This window comes from Solanum lycopersicum, chromosome 3 (genome assembly GCF_036512215.1).
Source record: "Solanum lycopersicum chromosome 3, SLM_r2.1".
Classification (NCBI taxonomy): Eukaryota; Viridiplantae; Streptophyta; class Magnoliopsida; order Solanales; family Solanaceae; genus Solanum; species Solanum lycopersicum.
The window spans coordinates 60522407-60547191 of NC_090802.1; the positions used below are offsets into that span (position 1 = coordinate 60522407).

The following is a 24785-nucleotide window of genomic DNA, read 5'->3' on the forward strand; positions in this document are numbered from 1 at the left end:
CTTTTAAAATGTGGTTAATCAAGATTCAGAATTGCATAAAACTTGTTTCTTTTAATAGCTTAAAAGCTTGTGTAAATTGATGCAACTAAAATGAGCATCAATAAAGTTTTGTATGTGCAATTTTTATATATTCCCTTTCATTGCACTTGTCTATCAACTTTTAAGTTTTAGAGTTGAATGATTCTATTGAAAAGAAAAGAAGTGGAATCATTCTATTAAAAATATAAATAAATCGCTAAGTTTACATATATTATGATTTTTTTGATAATTTTAATTAAAAATTGTTCTGATTATATATATATATATATATAATATAATAACAATGACTTTTTTATTTCAAATCAAACTTGAACATATAATAGAATTATTTAGCTTTTCAGACTTTGCTAGTGTACTTTTAACAAAACATTTTCGAAGTATTTCAAGTCTGTAGTTTTTGGGAAAAGTTCTTGAAAGATCAAAATGTAATTTATTTTTTCTTTTCAAAAAATGTTATTTTTTAAAATGAGATATTTTAATAAACTTTTGGGAGAAAAAATCTGCATAATAGCAAATCTATTTTCACAAGCTAAAAAAAGTAATTTCGGGGATATTTTAAAAAACACTTTAGAGAACATGTATTTAGAAACACTTTTTGAAAATTTAGTCAAATATCAATCAATGTTAAAAAAAAAAGAATACAATTCATTTGTTAAACATAAAATAAATCTCACAAAAAGTACTTATTTAAGAAAGCAATAATGAAGTTGTAAAAAAAATTTAGTGGCATTTTTTAAAGAAAATACTTCTCATGATAAATTGATTTTAAAAATTTGATAAAATCGACTTTGAATCTTTATGTTTTAATTTTTTTCATAAATTTCTAATAAAAAGATGGTCATGATAGGTGGGTCAGGGAAAGAAAATGTTATTGTAAGAACTATAAGGAGTTGTTTGGCGCAAAAACAAATAACGTATGAATTAGTAGTGTACTTTTCATTTTATATTGTGTTTTGATTAAATTTATAAAAAATTATTAATTATATTTTTAAATTATTATGAGATTTTTTATTTTATGTAATCGAGTTAAGGTAGATAACTTTTGAATCATTTGATTTTTTTAAAGTCTTCTAGCTAGCTAGGAGAATAACAATTTTGTTGCCATGTTTGTATTTTTTCACTTGAATTATTTTAGAGTAAATAGTAATCATCTTAATCAATTAATTAATCACTCACAAAGCGTCAATCTTCAAATTAAAAAAGATAGACCATCTATTTTTAAAATCAAAAAAATGGTAAGTATAGTAAAATTGAATAAATCATTTATATTTACACATAAAAATTTCAAGTTATAATTTTAATATGTATGGAATTTTATAAATTGTTTAAAATACAAATACTTGGAAACCATGTATACATCAACAAACAATACATTCAATTAAATTACAAAAATCACGTGACAACATGTTTGTCTTTTCAATTAGTAAATGTTAAACAACTCAAATTTCAATATAGTATTGATTAGTATTGCATTGATTTAACAACAAGCAACTCTCTAAATAATAATAGTTGTATAGCTAATTTAGTTAAAGAAACCGAAAATACAAAATCAAGAAAATAAACAAAACAATTTGAGGGATATTATTATCTCTGTGTAGATTAATTCCATGGTAATAAATCTTAAGGAAAATTGTATATAATAGCAAAATATTAATTCAAATTAAATGATATAAATATAGTTTGATTTAATTGTACGATATAACAAACTATTGTTATTTTCGCATCTCTCGCTGGGAGAAAATCGTTCGCCACTCTCATTTTGGTGGCATTCTCGCTTGTCTCTCTCGCTTTTATACAAATACAAATGTATAAATTTATCTGTGTTTGTATAAAGACGCTGGCCTAAATTGTATAATTCGCTGGCCTATTTCGCTGCAATTGTATAATTTGTTTTGCATACAGTTTATATCGAATTAAAATGTATGTATATTGCATAATTATAAGTGTATAGCAAGAAAAAATATGTTTTTCTCGCTTTATACAAAAACAAAAACACAATATATACACTTCTGTTGTATAAAGCTAGCGAAAATTGTATTTCACTGCAATTGTATAATTCGCAATTGTATAATTCGTTGGCCTTTTTCTCTGCAATATTTGAAGTAAAATGTTTGTAAATTGTATAATTAAGTGTATAACACGAAGATATATATTTTTGCATGTGTATATACAATTTTCTCTCGCTTTATACAAAACAGAAACAGAATCATACACTTCTGTGTATAAAGCGAGAGAGGTGAGCGAGAATGGAGAGTGGCGAGCGAGATTTTTGGGAGAGAGACGCTAGCAAATTTTAGCTAATGTTTGCTATGGAGCACAATTAAATCAAACCCTAGCTATTCCATTTGATTTAGATTATTAGTTTGCTATTATATACAATTTTCCCTTTTTTTTTACCTATTATACTCTCAATTAATTATTTGAAAAGGTAAAACTTTTTGAAAATATTAAGTTTTTAATTCATCTAATTCATAATTATTAGAATAAAATGATAAATTCACCATGTCAATCATTAACAGACATGTCAATTCAAAAATTAACAAGTAATTAAGAATAGAAAAAATTATACCGTACATATACCATTTCACTTAATACTCTTGCGACCAAAAGAAGAGCTACATGGAGCGAAGGAGGTTCATTTGAACTCTTTCATCAAAAAATTATATTGTGTATATATGATCGATTTACCAATATACATGTATATATTCATTAATGACCCCCCTCAATATAAGCTAAAGACTTTGATTGTGATTAAGTGTTCATAATTTAGCCAACTCTTTTCGGCTTCACTAGTTCGAGTTCGAATAGCCTTTTTTCTAATTAAATTTTAACTTATTGTGTGCTTACTTATTTCTTAAACCCCTCAATAAAAAATCCTCCCTTCGCCACTGTCTACGACCCCTCAATGGATATGCGTGTGTTCGTGATCGATTGTGTGGAAACCATATCGTCTCTTGCACTATAAGAGTTAGTGTCAATTTTATTTAGCATTTAAATTTACATTCATTAATAACGAAGATTTACATTAAAAATGTAAGATAGGATGTTATAAAGGTGATTTTTCATATTCTCCATTGATGATAACTAAAAATAAATAAAAAATCCTACAAAAATAAACAAAATTTTAATTACTTTTAAATATTTAATAAATAAATAAAAAATATTATCCAAGCATAATTTTAGGAGACATTATTGAATGTGTGGGTGGGTGGGGGGCTGTGTGAGTGTGGCGGTGGTGGTAGAGGAGTTGGGGTTGTGGGGTGGTGTGAGTTTTAGTTTATTTATTTTTTTGTTTAATAGTGTGTATATATTGGCTTCATTTATTATTTGATTGACTTTTGTATTTGACGGACGTTTTTAATGTTTTTTTTAAAAATCTATTAAATTTATTTTATTTCATCCTACATAAGATAAAAATAGAACTTACATATATTGCACTCTCTTTAAATTCAGTTCCTGGACCACAGACAGACATGTTATTGTTGTTATTATTTGATTGATTTAAATTTCTAACTTTTTTCTCGTTTTTTTACCAAAGACACTTTCACTATTTACGCTTTATTTGGATTATTGTCACCATTATTTCATAATGTATTATATTATATTATATTATATTATACTGTATCATATGAAAGGTACGACGTTTGTATATATTATATTACTTTTTGTTATTTAATATTATTTTAATTATTTTGGTTTGATCGTATCGTATAATTTATAAATTTACTAAAATATTTTTAATTATTCTAAATTACGAGGTTTAAATAATTAAGTTAAAAGGTAAAATAGTATTTTGAAATATTATATAAAGATATAATTGGAAAAAAGAAATTAAATGACAATGGTAACACATTAAATTGGTTGTTCCATAAAATAAGGATTTTTATTGTTACGTAACAACCAAATTTAACAATACAATACATTTTAAATAGCAATCAAAACAAACATTGTAAGTATAATAACGATACAATACAATACAATGGATAATAATGATCCAAACATAGTATTAAAGTTTAATGAGAAATATAAAGAAATTTCGATAAGTTAATAATCATTTCATTCTCTTTACTATTTTTTTCATATATATATTTTTAATTTACTTATCTATTTAATCAAACTCATTTTTTAAATGTTATTATAATCATTGAACATTTATATAAAACATTAATAATCAAATTATAAAATATCATTTAATAATTTCCTAATATAAATTCTTAATAAATAAATTTGTAAAAAAGTATCAAAGCGAATCGAAGATAAAAGAAAAAACAATAAGAAAAAGGAAAAAAATGGAGTAGCTGGTCAATTAAGTACTTTTATTCACGTCATGTTATTAATGATCGAAACCAACCAATCATCAATATATATTGCTTTTTGTTTAATTTATTTGTCTCGTATAATTTTTAGTCAATTTTAAAAAGGATATATATTATTTTTAACAATTCTTTAATGATAAATTTTTACTGTTTTCGTCTCATTTTATATGTCATCATTTTCTATAAATAACTGAAACAAAATATTTATCATTTTATAAAATTTTGTGCATAAATTATCATATTTTACCTACTATACCTTTGACAGAGTAGTTAATAAATCTTGACAATGTATTCATTATTTATTGTAAAATTGACTTAAAAAAACATTAAATAAGGATATAAGAGTAAAATTATGTTATTTCTTAATACAAGTGCAAAGTAAAATAGATAACATATAAATAGAACGGAGGAAGTACATAATATATTTTATACTATAAAATTAAAAAATATTTTAATACATTTTACTTATTTTTAATTTAAAATAAAATCATAAAATTTTATTTATTTAAACTCAACATCAATTTGAAATTAAATAAACAAATTAAAGTACAAAGGTCAACTAATTGTTGATAGGACCTACATACTCCAACTGGGAACAAGTCACACTCCTGCATAGTAAATTCGTAACTAAGGGCCCGTTTGGATGGGCTTAATAAAAGTAGCTTTAAAAAAGTACTTTTGAAAGTCCTGAAACTTATTTTTAAAATAAGCAGTTACGTGTTTGGATAAAAGTGCTGAAGTTGTTATGCCAAATGTGAAAAGGGAAAAATAGAAGAAAGAGATGTTAGAGTTATATGGGTAATTTGAAGATTGTATAAAAATATTAAGGGAAAAAACATAAAAATGTGATCAACTTAAAACAGCTTATAAGCTAAAAAAAAAAACACCCCTACCCCAGCTTTTAACTTTTGGCTTAAAATAAATTTTTTTAACTTAAAATAAGCTATTTTGAGTATTGTCAAACAGTTAAATAAGTCAAAAACCAGCTTTTAAGCTGAGCCAAACAGGCTCTAACTTTCACTAGTGAAAACAACATTCAGTGTATGTTTGAACTTTCAAGTGTTTGAGACCAGTTTTTTAAAGGATAAAATATATAACATAAATTTTATTAGTTTAAAATTTAATTACATATAATTTCGTGAACTTTTAAAATTATAATTCATTTTAATCTCTAAATATATATATATATCAGACATATTTAGATACATATATTTCAGATTAATAAAATAAAAAATAAATGTAATTTGTTTCATATACAATATATATATATAAGTGAATTTTTCGCCTTCTCCTTATCTCTCAACCACCTTTCTCTTATGTATTTTGTATTTCAGGCTCTATTTGATATCACAAATACATGTATATAATGTGATTTACATTTATTTGAGATATATAAACTTTTATATTTGCCTCTCACTCGCATCACTCCCTGTGTATTTATATTTCATAGTGTATCGGTGTTAGGCCTACAAATATTACCAGCAAAATTATGGTAAAGTGATATACACTCTTTCATCATTATCTAGAGACTCAGGCTCAAGTCATCTCAAATACAGAGTCACTTTTTTTAAAATTACCTTTCAGTTGTAAAATTTTCGAAACATCCACCAAATAAAATTAATAAATTTAAGGTATAAAAAACTAAAAATACAAATTAAGGAATGAAAGTGGGACAACTCCCTTCAAACTTCAACCTCGTGTCCCTTGCCACCTCGGATGAACAACCCAATACTGCCACGTCATCCAAAACCATCGGACTGTGGGACCCATACCTTTTCCGTCGGGCGCACATAGGTAACCAAATTCTACAACCCGAAAAGACAAAAACCGCCCCCAGTCACATGACGGTGGCGGTCTCGTAGTTCAACCCGTTTCTCAGGGGTATAAAGGTACATTCACCGAACCACACAACAGAACATTCAGTTCATAACAGACAGCTGCTGAGAAAAAAAAGAAAGAAAAAAACCACCTTCCCCTCTTTCTCTTTTATACTTCGGTCTGAAAAACCTTAAAACCGCAACTCCGTCGATGCTTTAACGGAAAACCGAAATGGACACCGATGAGGTAATCCTGGCGCCGACATTCCGACAATCTGGTCGGATTCTCACGGCAGCGCTACCAACTCAACCGCTGCTTACAACTTTCTAACTACCTACTGTTTTTTTTTTTTTTATAAAAAAAACTATTTTTAAATTTGAGTGCTTTTGTGATAATGGAAATCGATTTTGATCGTAGTAACGGTTAATTTAGTTTCATTTTAATGTTTGTTCTGGGTAGGTTCGATTTTTTTATTTTTTTTTGAATTTTGATTTATTGGGTTGCAGAGACTGACTGCTTTGAAAAGGGCTTATGCGGATATAATCTTGAATACGGCAAAGGAAGCTGCAGCGAGGATTATGTCGTCCGAACAGAAGGCTGTTAGGTATAAGCATGAGCTTCAAGTGGCGAAAGAGGAGGGGCTTGGGATGCTTTTGCGTCTCAAACAGATGATGGATTCAAAGGTGATTTTTTTTTTGTGTTTTCTTGATTAGTGTGTTGTTTTGAAGTATTGAGTTTTCTTGATTGTTGTGCTCGTGTGTTCATTTGGGTTTTTTGGGTTGGTTGATTGAACTTGATTTTTGTGGTAAAATTGATTCTTGACTTGTCTAGTACTGATCTAAATGTTTTTTTTCTACTTGTCATTGATTGATAGCTAGATAACTTGTTAATGAGTTGATTGATTGAAAGGTAGATAACTTGTTAATGAGTTGATTGATGTTGTGCTGAGTACTTTGTTGATGAGTTGGTCAGTCTGCTCAAGGGATTGTTCTAGTTTTAGTAATGTGTAAAGAATTTTGAGTAAAAGAAAGTATTGATCATCTCTTTTGCTGATTTTCTTTCACCCTTTTTCAGGCTCCCTTGGTGGAGACAGGAAATTCCAAAATTTCTGTGCTGTGACCTAGTAACTCAATTAGGTTTTTGTGTAGCTCTTGTACTCAGCAATGTTGATTTTTCTGATGCTAACACTAATGTTGTCACCCCTGTTTTCTGCTCTTACGATTTCAACTTGTTTTAAAGGCGATTCAGACCAGAGAAAATGCTGTGCCTTGTTCAGTAAGGCGATGCTGTTTCGTTGTGGCTGAAATATTAGCTTATACTCTGCTTCTTTGAGTATGTGTCTTGTTCATAAAGTTGAGTTTGTCCTATATGTCATGTACCACGGCAGATGGAATTTTGACTAGATTTCCCCTTGCAATAGGTCTGGTTATTCTCATCTTTTTTTGAAACCTGAATATGTTTGCAAATGCTGAAAGTGTTTAAGTACTCAAAGAGTAGACATTTAAACTTCCAATATTCTCTACTCGAGATACTATACACTTAAAAGTTTCACCACATATTTTCAATAGGCAAGTATCAACTTGATCAAGAGTATTACTGACTACTGAGTAGGACCTCTGGTTGATTGTTCACTGTAGTTCAATCATCAGTCTTTCTTCCTTCCCATTCCTTTTCTTGTTTTCTGGCCTGGAGTTGTGGTCAGCATGGAAACATTAGCTTTACATTGCTTGAGGTAATGATACTTCAATATTCTATCGTCTCAAATGTCTAACTATTGTCATACCACATATTCAGGTCTGGTAACAATCTTTAATGCATTTTCTCCCAGATTATGTGGTAATGTTCTCTTGATTTTGTTCTTCCCTTCCTCTCATTCTCTCTCTATCTGGGATTGGTTTTGGTAGAAGTGGGGAAGGAGGTGATGTTATAGGCTTCAACGCTATTGTAATAAACTTTATTAGGATAACTGGTCTATTTTGTTTTAAATTAGAATCAACGAAATGTAGAAAAATATGTACCTTTGTTTTGTCAACCAAATTCATAACTTGTTCATTGATATATTAAGTCAATTCTATCTGTTTCAATTATGATCATGCTTCTTGGTCTTTGATGTTGATATTCAGTTGAGAATGTCAATGGTTTTCGGAGTGTTACTTCTTCTTCGCCCTTCTGCTTGAGCAGTAACATTTTCATTTTTCAAAAATGATTTCTCTTGGGATTACACCGGGTATGTTGTTGTTGTTCATTTCTCCTTTTGCGATTCCATGTTTTTAAACTTCTGTTTTCTCTTTCATTTCAAGTCATCTGTCACTAGGGCATGGAATCACCATCCAAACATTTTGTTCACTTTCTTCTTCCTGTTTCATGACAGAGAAAAAAGGTTCATCATTTAAGTGAAAAGGTCAAAGTGATGGTCTTATTTTACCTTTTGTATTCTTGTGTGGTTTTGTATATGTATTTTCTCACAAGTCGAAAGAACTTGAGCCAGATATTTTCCGAGATCAACAGGTACTTACTTTCAAGAAAATAAGAGAGGGTGATGATGAAGTATCACAAGCAAAGGCATCAATGGAATTTTTTCAATTTATGTTCTTGATGGTGGGGATAGGAAAATATAATTCTACTATGAATTTAGAGCTTAAGATCTATTTGATTCATGAAGGTAGTCAAAGGCTAAAACTAGGTTTTGCACCCAAGTGTGCGGCTTAAGGGGAGAACCATTAGGTTAAGTTCAAATCCCAGCAGATGCAAAAAACACTAAGTGATTTCTTTCCATTCACTCAACTCTTGGTGCAGAGTTACTTGGTACCTGTGCCGGTGGGAGGTAGCAGGTACCTGGTGGAATTGTCGAGGTCCGTGCAAGCTGCCCAAAGACCACTTTAAGGAAAAGGCTACATCTTGGTTTCCAGCTGTTATAGCTTGTCTGCCTACTTGCTTATGTGTGCCTTTTCTCCTCATAGGCAGTCTTATGCTTTCTAAAGGAATGCCATCTGTGATGGGTTCTAGAAATTACAATGCCACGAACTGAACTTGGAAGAGGATTTCCAAACATCTCATTCAATAATGTTTACATATTTATCAGCTGGTTATGAAATATGTGCAAGTTGATGAAACTTTGAGTCAAGTTTAACATGTTAGTAAATAGAGTTAAACCTTTCCTACTAGACATGATATTTCTATTAAGCATATATGTCAAGATATTCGGGATGAGTTACCGATAGATTTAATAAACTCATACTAACCTCAATTTTGGGTGGTTGGACAGTTTGCTTTTGAGGAGAATAATGCTATTTGTGAACAATTCACTTGTGTTAATTGGCATGGTTTTCACCTATCCTTTTATGCATCTAATAAGATTCCAAGGAGAAATTTAGCATGCTCTACCGATTTAATTTTTGTTGAAGAGGTCAAAAGTAAAGGTCAGTAGGTAACAAGGGAGGCTCTGGATCCCGAACCTAAATTTATGTGAGCATTTGATCATCATTCACTTCTTTTTTTCCATCAGATTTGAGGGTGGGTTAAATAAATTGTTATCTCTACTCCATGAGTGGAGAGGTACTGAGGAGAATTCTCTTTCTTGATACAAAATTCTGTTTCTTCCTAAAAATATAACATGGTGGATAATTGACTTCTCAATGGGGTTGAATTGTTATCTCTACTCTACTTAAAAGGGTGGAGGGGTACTGAGGGAAATCGATATAAAGTTCAGGCTCTTCCTAAACATAGAACAAGGTGGATAATTGACTTATCAAAAGAATGACTATAAAAGAAAGACGATGAATTGCTGATTGTGAACTTTGAGCTATATTGGTGGTAATAAGATGCACAATGGGAATCAAGTATGGGCAAGATATATTCACCTGCACACCCTTTTTCCTTTCAAGGGTAGAGTTATCAAAATGTTGGCTGTCAGCTTTTGGAACCATACTGAGTTTCAGGACTCTTCCTGTCGTGCTGCTTCTTTGTATTTAGGATGATGGCATGCAGGTAATTAGTGTCTTATTGGTAAAACAGTTGAACATTGGGACAAATTACGGTTTTTGTGTGGCACCTGCCATGGAAGCCCAGAGGAAATAGATCCCTTGCTAGATGTAGTGGAATATGAGGTTGTTGGACCTAAAATAAAAAGGTCCGCAGACTAAGCACTTGAGAGCTTCTTTGACCCTAATGTTTTGGGCTTTATATTGGAATGACTGTAATCTCCTTCTGTTCCGAATGTGTTGCCATATTTGTAAGATATCTTTGGCTCTTTTTAAAATCTTTTGGGACCTCTTACCTCCTCTGCAAGAGTTCATCTTAAACAAAGTTTTTTTTTTTGACAAACATCTTAAACACAGTGTTGTCTTTCTTTTCAGTTCCTTTTGTTTACCCAGTAATTTTGTATATCAGCATTGTCGTTTGGTTGTAACCTAGGCCTCTAAGCTTCTCTGATATCCATTGAGAGGCATCGGCACTTAGGAGTCCAAACTTCACAAATGCACATAGAGGTGACGTGCTTCCTCCTTGTGTGCGCACATTCTTTACCCTTGTGGCTGTTTGGCTTGCTTTGTGATAGGAAGTCATAGTCACTTAAAATTATAGGATAGAAACTAGTGTCAGTCCACTGTATTAGTTTCTTAAGGTTTTAATCTTGCTACTAGTGCTCTCTATACAATTCTCTTTGTTTTCTTGTTTGATATGATCATTTTGATATGCACATAAAAAATCCTTGTGACATGCTCTTTCCTTGTTCAAGAAATTTTTGCTAGTCTGGTAGCTACGGTAGCATAATCACTGGTCATGCCAGTGGATTTATTAATCTCGTTTTATATGTATGTTTGCATGGCCACAGTCTTGGGCACTTTGACTTGGCACCAGATAAACTTGTTAGCTTGGGAATTTGATTTCATTTGCTACTAGGGTTCCAAATCTTCATTGAGCTCTAGAATCGACAGATGCATTTTAAAGAAATGATTAAAATGAATTTGGAACTTTCGGGAGTGAAGAGAGACATTTAGGCTTGGAGGATATGTGTTGATCTATCTCAGTGTCAGTATATCTATCTCAGTGTCAGTATACTCTTCACTTGGACTGTCTGTGTGTAGGTTGTAGCTTACTTTTCGTTTGTCTACGAACTGAGTTCAGGTTTAAAAGCCTTCTATGGTAATTGACCACATAACAAGCAGCACTTTTTCTGTCTTGTTATTTGTCTTCCAAAAATTGTCTTGTCAAATCTGAAATAAGGTTGTTTGGGTTAAATTACTGAGACCATAAAGTTTTTGACTTTCTGTTATCAAGTATGATGCTTTCAGTAATCATCAGAAAGCTGTTCAACAGCATCTACATGTTTGGCATATATAAGTTTGACAGAAAACTGAAAACCACCTTTCGCATTGCTATATAGGAACAAGAGAGCGTTCAGAGTAGTAGAAAATTCCTTTGTACAAATTAGATTAACATTTCGTTTTTTGGTGCATTTTTAGATATAGCACCAGTGATTGGATACTCTTTGCAACTCTTGTTTGATACTTATTTCCCCCCCTTTTCCCCATGAGTTAACATGTTCTTTACTGGTGCTTTGCGTATTCATAATTTTTTACTTATTCTTTTGCAACAGATTAGTGAAGCAGAGTTGACGTCCTTGAGTCAACAGAGAAAGATTGAAGAACTTGAAGCTCAACTTCAGGAAGCGGAAGATATTGTGAGTGATCTCAGAGTAGAGCTGAGGGAAGTTCAGGATGATCTTGAGAGGGTGACAAGCTGCAAAGAGAAAGGAGTACGTAACTTAGAGGATATTGATGCTGCTCCTCCTGGAGAACTGCACGAAGAGAACAGAGTTGTGTTGCCTCATGAATCACAGGAGGAGTTTATGACAATTTCTAACATAGAAGTTACAAATATGAAGCAGAAAAGTCAGGGTCATCAGTCATGTAGCAAAATGGTTCAACTTGGAAAACCTAGCATTTCAGGTCCAGATTTACCCTCTATAATTTTGAGAAGCAAAGTGCCAGAGCTATACAGAAACGGGTGCACACAGAGAATTCGTGCTTGTGAAGGAAACCTTTTAGATGGAGATTTATCTGTCTCTAAAGGAGTTGAAAAAAATAAAAATGAAAATGGTAATGCGGTAGATGAAGGTGAAGGGATCTATTCAGCACCTATTAATAAGATCGATGATGTGGTTAATCCACAGGAAAATATTCAACAAGCAGATGGCTTGCTTAGCAGCTGGCACATGCTGACATCTTTTCGCCGAAAAAGAAGAAGAGCTATAAGAAATAGAAAAGCTGGTTATCCTTCACCAGGAAGCAGTCCTGACCATTTCCTGAATATTGATAAAACGTCGAACACTGGTAGCTTGACTGCTCACTCCAGCCCTGCTAGCGATGGTGCTCCTGATGAAGATCCTTCGCATATGGGCTATGGTTTGTCAATAGGAAAAGATGAACCAGATATGAAGCTGGGATTCACTGAAATCCACAGAAATGATACACAGATTTCAAAATCTTCTCGCCGAAAAAGAAGAAGAGCTATGAGAAATAGGAAAGCCGATTATCCTTCTCCAAGAAGCAGTCCTGATCATTTCCTTAATATTGATAAAACATCAAATGCTGGTGTCTTGATAGCTCACTCCAGCCCTGATAGAGATTGTGCTCCTGGTGAAGATCCTTCTGAGATGAGCGACAGCTTGCTGATAGAAAAAACTGAACCAGGCATGAAGCTGGGGTCCACTAAAATTTCTGGAAATGAACTGCAGTCTGCTGAAACTTCTAGTGTTTTAAATTCAACAGTCAATGATGAGTTAGCGATGGCAAAAATGGACTCCCCCAGACAGGAAAGTAGAACCTTGGAGAACTTAGCGGTTCATATCGACAGACCTGATTTTGTAACTGTTAGCAGTCAGCCAGGGAACTCATTGTCAAAGATAGCTGATGTATATGGTGAAGTTCCTAGTGAAACTCCGAAAGATAGAGTAATCAAATACACTTTTCAAAGAAAGAGGAAGAGAGAGCAGTTGAGTGTATCAGAAGAGAGTGCTCGAATTGAGAAGAGCTCTCCAAAGGAAGTAAATGGAGAAAAAGCAAATGGTCATGTAGAGCCAAAAATGTCAAATTCAGCGACAGAATCATCACGGGACAGTCGCCGAATGGCACAGGTTGCACGACAGGTTGGTTATTCTTCTATTATCCTCGTAGATGTTTCTGCTGCATGTCCATGTTTGTATATGCATAGAAGTTTACATTTATTTTCATATATCAGTTTAATACGTGGAGTGTGACAACTCAGGTATCTGTTGTCATTTTACTTTCCACCCATCCAAAAGAAACAAAGAAGTGTCAACTTCTAATGTAATTTTAACTGCTTAAATATATATGACAGAAAAGAGAACTTACGTGTCTGTGCAGTTTGGAGTCAGTCAGATGTAGAGTATTCTTCTGAATGGCTTTCACATGGGAATTATACTGACACTTGCACAAATAAGCAGCAAATCGAGGAATACTTTTGGACCTGCTAATTCTACTTCTTCACAAAATTCATCAGTTCCTAGGATTCTAAAACATCAACGCCGTGGAGGCCTAGCTTTAGTGACAAAGGAATAAAAAAGTCACATGTTTACCTCCTGTCATTACCTACTTTTTTACCAGTAGTACTAGCAATATCCGTGTAGTTTCATGTTCTTCAATTTCAGTTATCACCTGTGTTTGTTTGTGCTTTGGTTATGACATTATTTTACTGTTGTTAGTGGTCTTTCTTTGGTATGTGTACTATTTTCCATTTCGCATTATTTCATTTCATTTCTGTATTCCCCTTTTTAAACTGCTTTGAAGTATATTTTTTTCAAGCTGAGGGTCTAATCCGAAACACCCTCTCTATCTGTATGAGGTAGGGGTAAGGTTTGCATAACTTTATCCTCCCCAAACCATAATTGTGGGATTACACTGGTTGTTTTGATGTTAATAAAGAACTCACAGCATCATTGATGAGTAATTTCTTGCTTTCGACTCTCGGTTTGAACCCCCTGATCACATGTGTTTTCTCATCTTCTCTATTTATGTTTTGGCAGCTAATTTCTTTGTCTGAGAAGAAGTGGTGGAAGTGAATAAAGAGTTCACGCCAACGCGGAGTAGTGGCAGCAGAAATCCATGATGTTCTTTCCACCCTTGGAGATCATTTCGAGAAGGACGCGAAGGATAAGGACTGAGAGTTGATTGAATTGATAAATGAAGGCATGATATTAATAGGTTCATGATGTTGTTTTTGTTTAAATACTGTCCTACTATGATATATAATATATATGAACTTGGCATTGTTTACAGTTAATATTTAGATTATTTTCAATATATAAGAATTTCAAATTGTCTGATTTAAACATTTGTTGATTCCTGCATCTTGTATTTTCTAAAATGACTGTTATGGCAGAGTTTTGCTATCACCGTTGCTTATTTAAACTGTTTGGCTTACAACTCCTCATACAAATGGACAGTGCAGCCTTATATTTTTCACTAATCTATATACTCTTTTAACAAACAAGAATCCCTGCCTTTTTGAAAAACTTGTAAATATACTCTTTTAAACTATAGTTCGACTCAAAAGTACTTTTTCCGTCAAACTATTGAGCTACGTCTACACTTTCAGTTAAGAACACTCCCCACTGCTACAGAGACGAATTTCTCCCTCATTTCATTCTTTCCCTGAGAAACAATATTTCTGGTATCGCATTCCAACATTCCTCCTTTCGTTACTGAGCTCCTTATTCCTTAAACAAGTATCTATAAACTGCTAAAAAGATTGTCGGTTCCTTCTTTCATATTTTTTTTCTCGCCAAATCCAATTCTGTACCATAATTCTAAATCAATTAAACATCGATACATTTCAAATTCATGTAAAAATAAATAGTTAGGGCCACCAACTCACCTACCCGTCTTCAAATCAATAAAACTCAATGATTAGGCGTAGATTATAAGGGACTTTAATCGCTCACCCACCGGAAAAAAGAAGAAGACACAAATGGAATTGAAGAAGCGCACAACATGAATATCTAATAGAAAAAAAAATGAAATCTAGGGTTAGAGTTTCCATTCAAAATTGGGGAAAGTTCAAAAGTTTAGCTAATATTTAATCATAGATTTTGGGAGTAGTTTTAGAAAATTTATCTGTAAATTTTTGTTTGGCCATGAAAGGGTTGCATTAGGGATCAAGCTTTATATGGTTTCATTTTCCATTGGTCATGGATGAACTGACGTGATATATCTGGAGTCATGATGTATTTTATTCGCAGAATATTGAACCAAACAGAGGTTGTTTGGTATAGTGTTCACTGAGCACTATTAATAAAAAAATAAAAAACCAAATAATTGAAATGGGGAAAAAAGGGAAATTAGATATTTAAGTCGTCTATGTGGAAGTGAGGTCTATTTGGCGTGCACATGTGACATTCACGTGGCGACGTCCATGTGACGTTTAACACACACATGGATTCGTTAACTAGAAGGGTAGGTATGTCACAAAATAGTTTGATATGAAGGATATTGTTGATCCAAAATATAATTTATGGGTATATTTAAGTTATTTCAGATAGTTTACATATATATTTAAGTTGGAAAACAAATGTAAAACACTTTCTCAAATTTATAATCCAACTTCGAGTTTAATTTAAATTTTTATCTATGGCATGATTATGATTTCAATTTATATATCTTTGAACTACTGTAAATGGTATGCAGATACCCTCCGTCATACTTGTGGGATATTGGTGCTCCTACTGTCTAAAAACTAGAGCATATATGCCCTTCACTCTAACGGAAGATTAGATAGGGACACGTGGCATAATCTTATCCATTGATTCGATGTCAGGTCGGTGGATAAGATTATGTCACGTGTATGTCTATTAGTATAAAGGGTATATATGCTCTAGATTTTAGACGGTAGAGATACTTATGTCCTTAAAGTATGACGGATGGTATTAGCATACCATTTACGATAGTTCGGGGATATATTTATCATTTTTTCTTGTTATTTTATTTTAAAATTACAGAAATCACATAATTTTAAGGTAAAATTACAATTTATCCCTTAAAAGTTTATAAATATAGAATTCTCTCTAACGGATACATTAATGGTGGGTTCAACTATATTAATGACCAAAAAATCAAAGTGCCGATACATTAAAAAGAGGGTCGAATACATAGGCAAATACATTAAAAAGAGGATTGGGTACATTAATGGAGGGTCCGAATACATTAATGACCAAAAAATCAAAGCACTGATACATTAAAAAGAGGATCGGGTACATTAATGGAGGGTCCGAATACATTAATGACCAAAAAATCAAAGCACTGATACATTATAAAGAGAGTCAAATATACATGTGTTGATACAGTAAAATGAGCGTTGAATATATTAATGGAGTGTAGGATACATTAATGACATTTTTAAGTTAAGAAAAAAATAATAAATTTTAGAAAATTGTAGGAAATAATTGTAATAAGTAAACTAAAATGCGATCACTTTTTATATTTATTTTTACATTTTGCATTCTATCCATTTTTATTTTCTTAAAAAGGGTGCGAGTGAAATTAAGAAAAAACAATAGTTCCAGTTGAGTTAAGGCGAGACAATTGAATTGGGGATTGTGGAGGTGAAGAGTTGAGTGCTATGGGGGTGGTGAGTAAAGCAGGAGATTGGGCATTTAAAGCCTTCTCGGCGGGGCTGGGTGTTGCCACCGTTTTCTTCGCCGCTTCTTTCTCCGCCAATGTCTACCGTGGTCTCTCTTGGCATAATCGACAATCGGTAATCCCAGTAATCACTTTCTCATACTCATCTATCCGTGATTTTTTAGTTCCATAAACCCTAAAGCACTCTTTTAATCATTAGATTTAAACGAGTACCAATAGATTATTCTTTTTCTTCTTTAGTTCTCTGATACCAATTATGTTCTTGTACTTATATATATGATTGACATTCTAGCGTCCTTTTGTTTGTGATTGTATGACCTGAATAGTATGTTAATCTGTCTGTTATTTGTGTTACGATTGATAGGATATGTAGTATAAGTATATAACATCAACATGTAAAACAAAGAAATGCTTGCCTTTGTTTGTCATTGAACTATTGGATGTATACTGGAAGAGTTTCTACAAAGTATGAACTGGAAAAGGATGCGATAAATGGGTAATAACTCAAAACAGCTATTATAAGAGATTGGTGAAAATCATGATCAGTCTTTCCGTGGAACCTAATTAAGGATAGTTTCTGATGCCAGATTACCAATTATAGGAGCACGAGAGCAGTGGCTCGTTTGTTGCCTTGCTTCAATAGTATGTTGGGTTTGGGTGCCACTGCACTGTGTGATTTCAAATATGAACTACTTACCTGCACTCCGTTTAGCCTAAATGAATGTCGTAAATCTATCACATAATTGTTCTATTCTAGTATAGTTGGATAGTTGCTTGTTCTGTTCTTTTCCTATCTACTGCAACTACTGATGTCCGGCAAGGGACCAACATTCTGTGTCAAAATTGAACTACGAATAGAAGTTCTAGAAGAGTTGTTGATGTAAGATGTCATTTCCTTCCATTTATGGTGATAAGTACGGTTGCTTCAAAGGTGAATCTGTGTTACTGCTCAAGTAAACTGGACCATCTTACTACCGTGTTGTCAATGATTCTAATGAAAGTTGAACTATAATCCCTCCGGCATATGGCTATAAGTCCCTCTGCTCTTTGCTTTTCTGTTCTGCATTCTGCTTGCTCACTCTTTTTTATGTCTTTCGTTTTCTGTATTGATGTGCTAGTTTTGACGTCTGACTATTAATTAAGCATTGTTCCATCGTTACACGTTGTTTATTGAACTTTTAGCTCAACTAGTCAGCTATCTGATATGTGAGCATTTTCCTTCATGTAGAGGGTTGAGAAGGAAGGACCTAAAGTTCTGCAACAGCAAGAATGACGGTTTGAGAAGTTCTACACTTCCACATCGCGTTGCTAGCTGAGGTCATGCTATAGGTTCTGAATCTTTTTAAAGTGATGCAATAACTTTAACACGAGTATGGTTTACATCCCGTCTTAACTGTTCCCGGCCATATAATTGTGGAGATGTAATTCTGAGATACCTTTTGGATGATGTTTGAAATTCATATGCGTGAATTGAAATTATAGAATACACATAGTATTACTTTTCCTGGAAACTAAAGAAAGCAAGAGAAATGAAGTAAACCTCTAAATTTTCCCCTTTAAATGATTGGTGTGAGTAAAAAATGTGGGAAGAAAATAAAGGAGGGAATCAATTTTCCTCTTGGACCCACAATTATAAAATTTTTAAAAGAAACGTCAAATGTCATTGCGTTCTTTTCTTGTTTTCTACCCCAATTAGAAGACAAGAAATGTATCTCCATTTAAGTCCTTTGTTTCCATAATTTGCCGTCAACTTCTTTATTTTCTTTTCAGCATCATTGTGCATCACCAAGTCTTGAATACTGCCTAATTTTTTTGAGACGCATAAACAAAATTGCACAACATTAGACCAGTATATACCTAGAACTTATAGCATTATAAAAAAGCTATACAAGCAGGTTGGCCAATTGAATTATGACGACTATTCTTACAAATTAAGATTCATTATAATTGGTACTTATGATTTTGAAGCTGTCTGGTTTGTTGGGTTCCAGTTGTGGTTAATTTTAGTGAGAAAGCTCATCTGTTCAGGCCCTCACCAATGTCTTGAAGATCCACAGGACCCCAAAAAACATTTTTTTTTGGGTATATACGAAAACTATTTGACGTAAGGTAGTGTACTTAAACAAATTATTTCATATCGCAGGTTGAAAATTTTTGAATTCCCTTCTCACAGTTAAGGGTTCCACCATGGGGCATCATCAATATAGACACACAGGCAACAATCATTTACATATTCTAATATCATTTCAAACCGTATACAATGCATCAAAAAGAAGGAAAACTATTTCTTAGCAAAAAATGAAATAAACGAAATATTTCTTCTATACAAGGCCAACGTTCATACCAAACCCACCACACAGAACAGTGGTCTGGCTTTCCTTTTCGTACTTTGACATATCAAAAAGTAGAACATCAAAATGTAACACTAATTCTGAAGAAAGTTTGTTTGAATGATGTGGGATAGTTTATAGTGCACTTGGCAAAGCTTACTGAGTGAATAACCAAAGGCCGAAAAATGCACAAGATAGTAGTTCTTCTAGTAAGAAACCACTGCTTCCTGTTTCATTCTTTACAATCCTCTGATACAGTGCTCAGAGTCTATGCAATCTCCAAACCTGGAAAAACAGAAGCAACGGTAGAAAACAGTTTTAGTGTATGCTTCTCCAGTCAAAATAGTACTTGTGAAGCTGCGTCATTTGCATATTTTCAAGGGGTCTACTAGTAGTTAGCACGCAAAATCCAGGGCCAGCCAAGGTGCCAAGTAATAATAAACGTCCTAATGAAAATGTGCAAGCTATATAAATTCTTAACAACTGCACATTTTCTTTGGGGATGTCAACTTATCCACATTGTACATTAATTACAAACAACAATTACTACAACCCTCCCAACAACCCTCACATGAAAAATCATGGCAGTGGATTAAAGGAGGACTCTACAGTTGGTTGTGACAAAAACAATGACTAATAAGAAGTGGTCATTTACTTCCCTGAAAGCATGTCATGCTCAGGAGAGGGTTGCCCCAAAATAGGCAACATAAACTGATTTTACTACCAAATCCCAATTACTGACTTTTATCAATATATGTGACCATTGGTATCCGAAGCACAAAAATCCATGTTCTCCACATGCAGGAAATTTATGGAAAAATATGAGATGTTTAAGAAGTACCTGACATAAACTATCATACACCATTTTGCGGACTTTTTGAAACTCCACCAACTGAAGGTTCAGAAATTCTCTGTGGATCACTATGAATTTCAGCTAATGGGTTCACAATAAACCCGCGACTACTATGGAGCCGATATCTCCTATTCTCCACCTTAAGTCTTTCACCATCTCCATTCTGATCAGCTACGCTGCTTATTAAACCTGCTGATGAGGTTCCACCAGAAGCAGAGAAGTGTGCAGTTGCACCACGACCTATTGTTCTCTTCCAAAGTTTTGAAGTCAAGAATTCTGCACCTGGTAGCTTGCAACATACAGATGCAGAGTTGGTATTGGACATACTGCCGGTTGACATAGCCAAGTCAAATGAGATCTCATCTAATGCCAGTTCCAGACCATGTACACGTGTCTCCAGGGATTGCATGCCACTTTGTGAGCTCCCCATAAATTTCTATATATACAAAGACAAGAAAAAGTTTGAGAAAAATACTCAAGGAAGCATCTATGGACTAATCAGGAGAATTAAGATTTATGAAATAATGATCAAGAACATTTCTATGCTCAACATATTATAAAAAAATTCAATGCATACTGAACTGAAATTAATAATTAGGATACTTATATTCACACACCACTCCCCTTATGAATCGGAATCATAGAAGCAGAATTTCGTCGAATATTAGAAAATTACCTGGAGAAGATCTAACAAATTGGACTGCTGAGTCTCAATTTGAGCAAGCTGTTTCCGGATCAGCGAGAGATCTTCACAACTTTTTGGATTCCCACAGAGATCTTCAGTTTCATTGCTCACAACTTCAGTAGATTCTGATATCTCATCTTGATACGGAACCACACGAGATCCAGCCTTCACCACACTATTCCTGGTTTCATTAGTGATCTTACTAAAAAGAGTACGCTTGACTCCAGGTTTTGTATGTGCTTCCAGATCCTTGTCTTTGCCCAACTGTATCCCATCATTGTTTTGCTGATAATCCACAGAAGAACCATGAGGAGCAGAAACTTCAACTTTCCATGGCTTCTTGCGATCAAGTTTGCGAAAGATTGCTGGACCTTTTTGGGCAGCAGAAGCGGTGGAATTATCTGCTACAGACGACTTGTTAGACAGCCTCTTTACACTAGGAACACTGGAGCTCACAGCCCTGGAAGTCTTCAAACCAGGCGGATAACGTCCATCACTTGCATTTTCTATTTCAAGGACACGACATGGAAAACATACTTATTGATTCAAATTCACAAGCAATGAGTATTAAAAAATGAAAAGTTTTTAAAAAGAAATTAAACTACCCCAAGGAAAAAACTAAAAAAAGAAGCAACTTAACTAAACTAGACAAAACAACATCAGTATACTAAAATATAGAAAACAGTAGCAAAAAGATCTTATGAACAAAAAGGAACTGATGAAATGTGGAACAAAGTAACTAACAGCCAACCCCTTGCATAAATGATCCATAATTTAGCACAGTGAGGACAAAATCAGAAACTTCAGGGTTAACATATCATCCTAGAACCAAAAGAAACTACAAAAAAGTAAATTAAAAACAGATACTAATTTGGGAAAAAATTAGAAGGTATAATAATATTCTTGACAGACGAATGATAAAGAAAACCAACAAGCTGATCAAAAGGACACAAATAAGGAACTAGGAGGAATGAACCTGAAATTGACGTATGAGCAAATGTAATTAATGTGAAATAATACCCTATGCCTAATTTACATTAGAACAAAGATGGATGAAAATTTGGGAAAGTACCTTTGGAAGAGGAATTCGACAAGGGAAGAGGGGAACCATCATCAGACAAATCAGGGATTCCCTTCCATGCTTCCAACATTTGATTCATTGTTTCCCTCACTGCCTTTACCTGTACAATTTAATCAATCATCTTCAATTATTGGGCAAAAGTGCATATCTATGGTACCAAATAGATAACAATTAATGGTAAATCGAACTGACCCCGGATCAGCTAACAATGAAAAGAGGAGATAAAATGAAACATAATTTACAAACCTTATCAAATCGTTTCGCCTCGAATGTCTTCAAGTACGGTGCTTTAAACTCAGATAAAGCATCTCCCTCGACTGCCACGAGTCTCAGTAAAGCCTCTGCACTGGCTTTCCGAGCCGCCCAATCATCACTACCCACGAATTCCACCAAATACGGCACCAAATTCCTCACAATTTGCTGAGTAGAAGCTGCTCTAACTGCGATCACACTGCCAATCATTGTAAGCAATGCTGCCTTCGCTTTGAAGCTATCGCTCTTAAGCAACTTCTCAAATCTCGGTAACGACTTCCTCAAGCAGGCTATATCCGGATCTGGCGACGCCTCAATAGCTGCCGACAAACACAAAGCAGCACCGATCTGCGAGTTCATCTCCTGTTCCGTGAAAAGTGCTTCAAGGAATGGCTTGATAATGGAGTAGAAGGGAGGTTTAGTCAGGTGTGACGAAATGGACGCACAAGCAGTGACACAAGCATTGCGTACAGAGGAATCCGGGTCACGCAGGCGGCGGACGACGGCGGTTAGAAGTTTGGAAAGGTGAGGAGAGAGAGAATCTCCATGATGCTCAGAAAGCAGGGAGATCAGTCGGAGACATTGTTTACGGACTGGTGACTTATCCGAAGAATCAGTAGCGGCAATGGAGGAAACAAAAGGAGGAATTGCTTCAGGGGAAAGAGTTTTAGCAATAGACTCGAGTTCAGAAGCCGCCGCCGAATGTGTATCCCGGTCGGAAAGCTTGTGTAAGCATGTGAGTACCCGGTGCTTCATATCACGTGTTTGGTTCTGGTTTTGCTTACTGTAAACCGACATTTTCACCGACAATTCACCGGCAAACTGATTTTTCTAGAATGGAGTTAGAAATTAAAGTGAGAAAATATAAGAGAGTTACTGTAAAGGTGGTGGTGGTGTCTCCGGCAGCATTGCAGCGGTGCCGGCGGTATCTTTTGTGTTGCAATGCTTTATGGATTTGGTTTCTCTCTCTTTCAGCGTTTTATAGAGAGAGTGAGAGGAGAACTGTAGCGAAGAAGTTACACTTAAGAAAAGCCGTTAATTGAGTTTTGACTGTTTATTAGCCTAACAAAACGACATCGTGGTGCTAATGACGTTAAGCGTCGCGCCATTTCGCTATTTCCCTCCTCCTATTTATTTATTTGATAATTATTGTCGTAATTGTATTAATCGAAACAGCAAATCAAATAAGTACTAAAGTAATTTGTTTGTTTAATAATAGTTATGAGTTGGACATTCGGTTTTCATAGTGATAAAAAAAAAAAAAAAGTGACCAAATATGGATGAACAAGACAATTTTTGATGAAATCAAGTTTAACCATGTGCATTTTGTTGCATGATAATCTTTTAGCACTAAGTTCTGTTTACCTCATTTTCTGTGTTATTAGCGCGATATTAATGACAATAAAAATGAACTCATATTGTTAGCGTGATATTAATGATGATTATTATATATATATTTTATATAATATTTGTTCATATAGATAAATAATGTTACACATAATGCATCACCGTAAAAAATTGCATTGTTATTATAAATAAAATATTGATATATAAAAGTAAAATACAAAATGAAATTTTCGTTTTAAAGAAAAATCATGTTGTTATGATAAAAATGATATTATATCAAACGAATATAATAATAAAGTTTGATTGTACTCGTTATTATTAAATTTGTTATACATTAAACATTTGCACCAATTTAAAATTTAATCAATTTATTTAAAATTAATACCGTGTAATATCATTTACTACTTTAATATAAATAATACGATAAAATTTCAACTTCTTGAATAAATCAATTTCAAACAAATTCAATACCTAGAATATTTTACCAAATACAAAATTATAATTTGAATTTGTGTTTAAAAAAAAAGACAAATTACCGAAAAATAGTTGAGACTTCAGGAGGGTAAGTCAAGAAATAACCCGTACAGGGTACTTAATTAAGTTGCACCTACGTATCTATAGGTTTAATGCAATAATAATTGCAAATTAAATGCTATAATCTGCTCAACCTATTCTCATTATGGTCGTTAATAACTAGGTGAAATTCCAAGTGATATAAACTCTCAGTTATTTCATTAGGAAAATTCAAAATTGCATAGAGTAATTTTTGAGTTATAAAATAAAATTAAGTAATTGTTTAAATGAGGCACTTAAAAATTGATGAGCATCTGACATATCAACTCCAACAATAATAGGTAGAATAATCAAAATTTTAAATCTCTCTCCGGAAAATGTGTTTTTAATTCGAGTAATTTTTGAACAATTATTTATGAAATTAACAGAGAGTGATACTTTATAATTGATCAAGGATTTAAAAATTACTTCTGAATTATTTTTCTTTTTCCGTCTATGCTACAAATAAAAAACAATTAAGTACACTACTATTTTCTATTGTAAAAACTTAAATCAAACATATCAACTCTAAAAATATCGTTCAAAAACATAGTGTTACTAAATAAACTAAGTTGTTAAAAGCTATAAATATAAGTAATGATGTGAGCATGTAAAAAAAAAATTAAAAAAAAAAGAGTATGATACAAGTAACAGTGTTCTCACATCATTACCTCTTCATGATTAAGTCTTGTTCTCTAATCAGTGGACAAACCTTCCATTTTCTTCTCTTCATTTTCTGTGCTTTCTTGATTTGATTAAATATCACTGTTAATTTTTGTTTAAACGTCATTAAAAAAATCAGTCTTTTTCCCTAATTAAGTTTTTATTTTAATTTAAAGAAACATAAAAAAAAAGTA

At 33.2% G+C, this 24785-nt stretch overlaps 2 protein-coding genes and 1 long non-coding RNA gene across 5 annotated transcripts; 2 read left to right on the forward strand and 1 right to left on the reverse strand.

The window, feature by feature from the left end:
• The first annotated feature begins 6259 nt into the window (after nt 1–6259).
• On the forward strand, nt 6260–14523 carry LOC101261905 (uncharacterized). The gene is made up of 4 exons (XM_010320649.3): nt 6260–6419; nt 6680–6856; nt 11770–13320; nt 14218–14523. The coding sequence occupies exons 1-4, from the start codon at nt 6405–6407 to the stop codon at nt 14251–14253; spliced, it is 1779 nt and encodes a 592-aa protein (XP_010318951.1). The 5' UTR covers nt 6260–6404; the 3' UTR covers nt 14254–14523.
• Nucleotides 14524–16666: 2143 nt separating this feature from the next.
• LOC101261605 (uncharacterized) lies at nt 16667–18348 on the forward strand. The gene is made up of 2 exons (XR_182597.5): nt 16667–16943; nt 18057–18348. It is a non-coding gene; the product is annotated as an uncharacterized lncRNA (long non-coding RNA).
• Nucleotides 18273–24562, reverse strand: LOC101261312 (TORTIFOLIA1-like protein 3). Of its 3 annotated transcripts, XR_003246094.2 has the most exons (6): nt 22024–24562; nt 21769–21877; nt 20688–21202; nt 20000–20447; nt 19319–19443; nt 18273–18631 (listed from the first exon to the last, which is right to left on the reverse strand). XR_003246094.2 is itself a non-coding variant. In XM_026030072.2 (5 exons), the coding sequence occupies exons 1-4, from the start codon at nt 22825–22827 to the stop codon at nt 20013–20015; spliced, it is 1863 nt and encodes a 620-aa protein (XP_025885857.1). In that variant the 5' UTR covers nt 22828–24562; the 3' UTR covers nt 18273–18631; nt 20000–20012. The 3 variants fall into 3 exon arrangements, 2 of the variants coding, with proteins under 2 accessions (XP_025885857.1, XP_004236158.1); XM_026030072.2 differs by lacking the exon at nt 19319–19443; XM_004236110.5 differs by lacking the exon at nt 18273–18631 and having other exon boundaries at nt 19033–19443.
• Between the last annotated feature and the right edge of the window lie 223 nt (nt 24563–24785).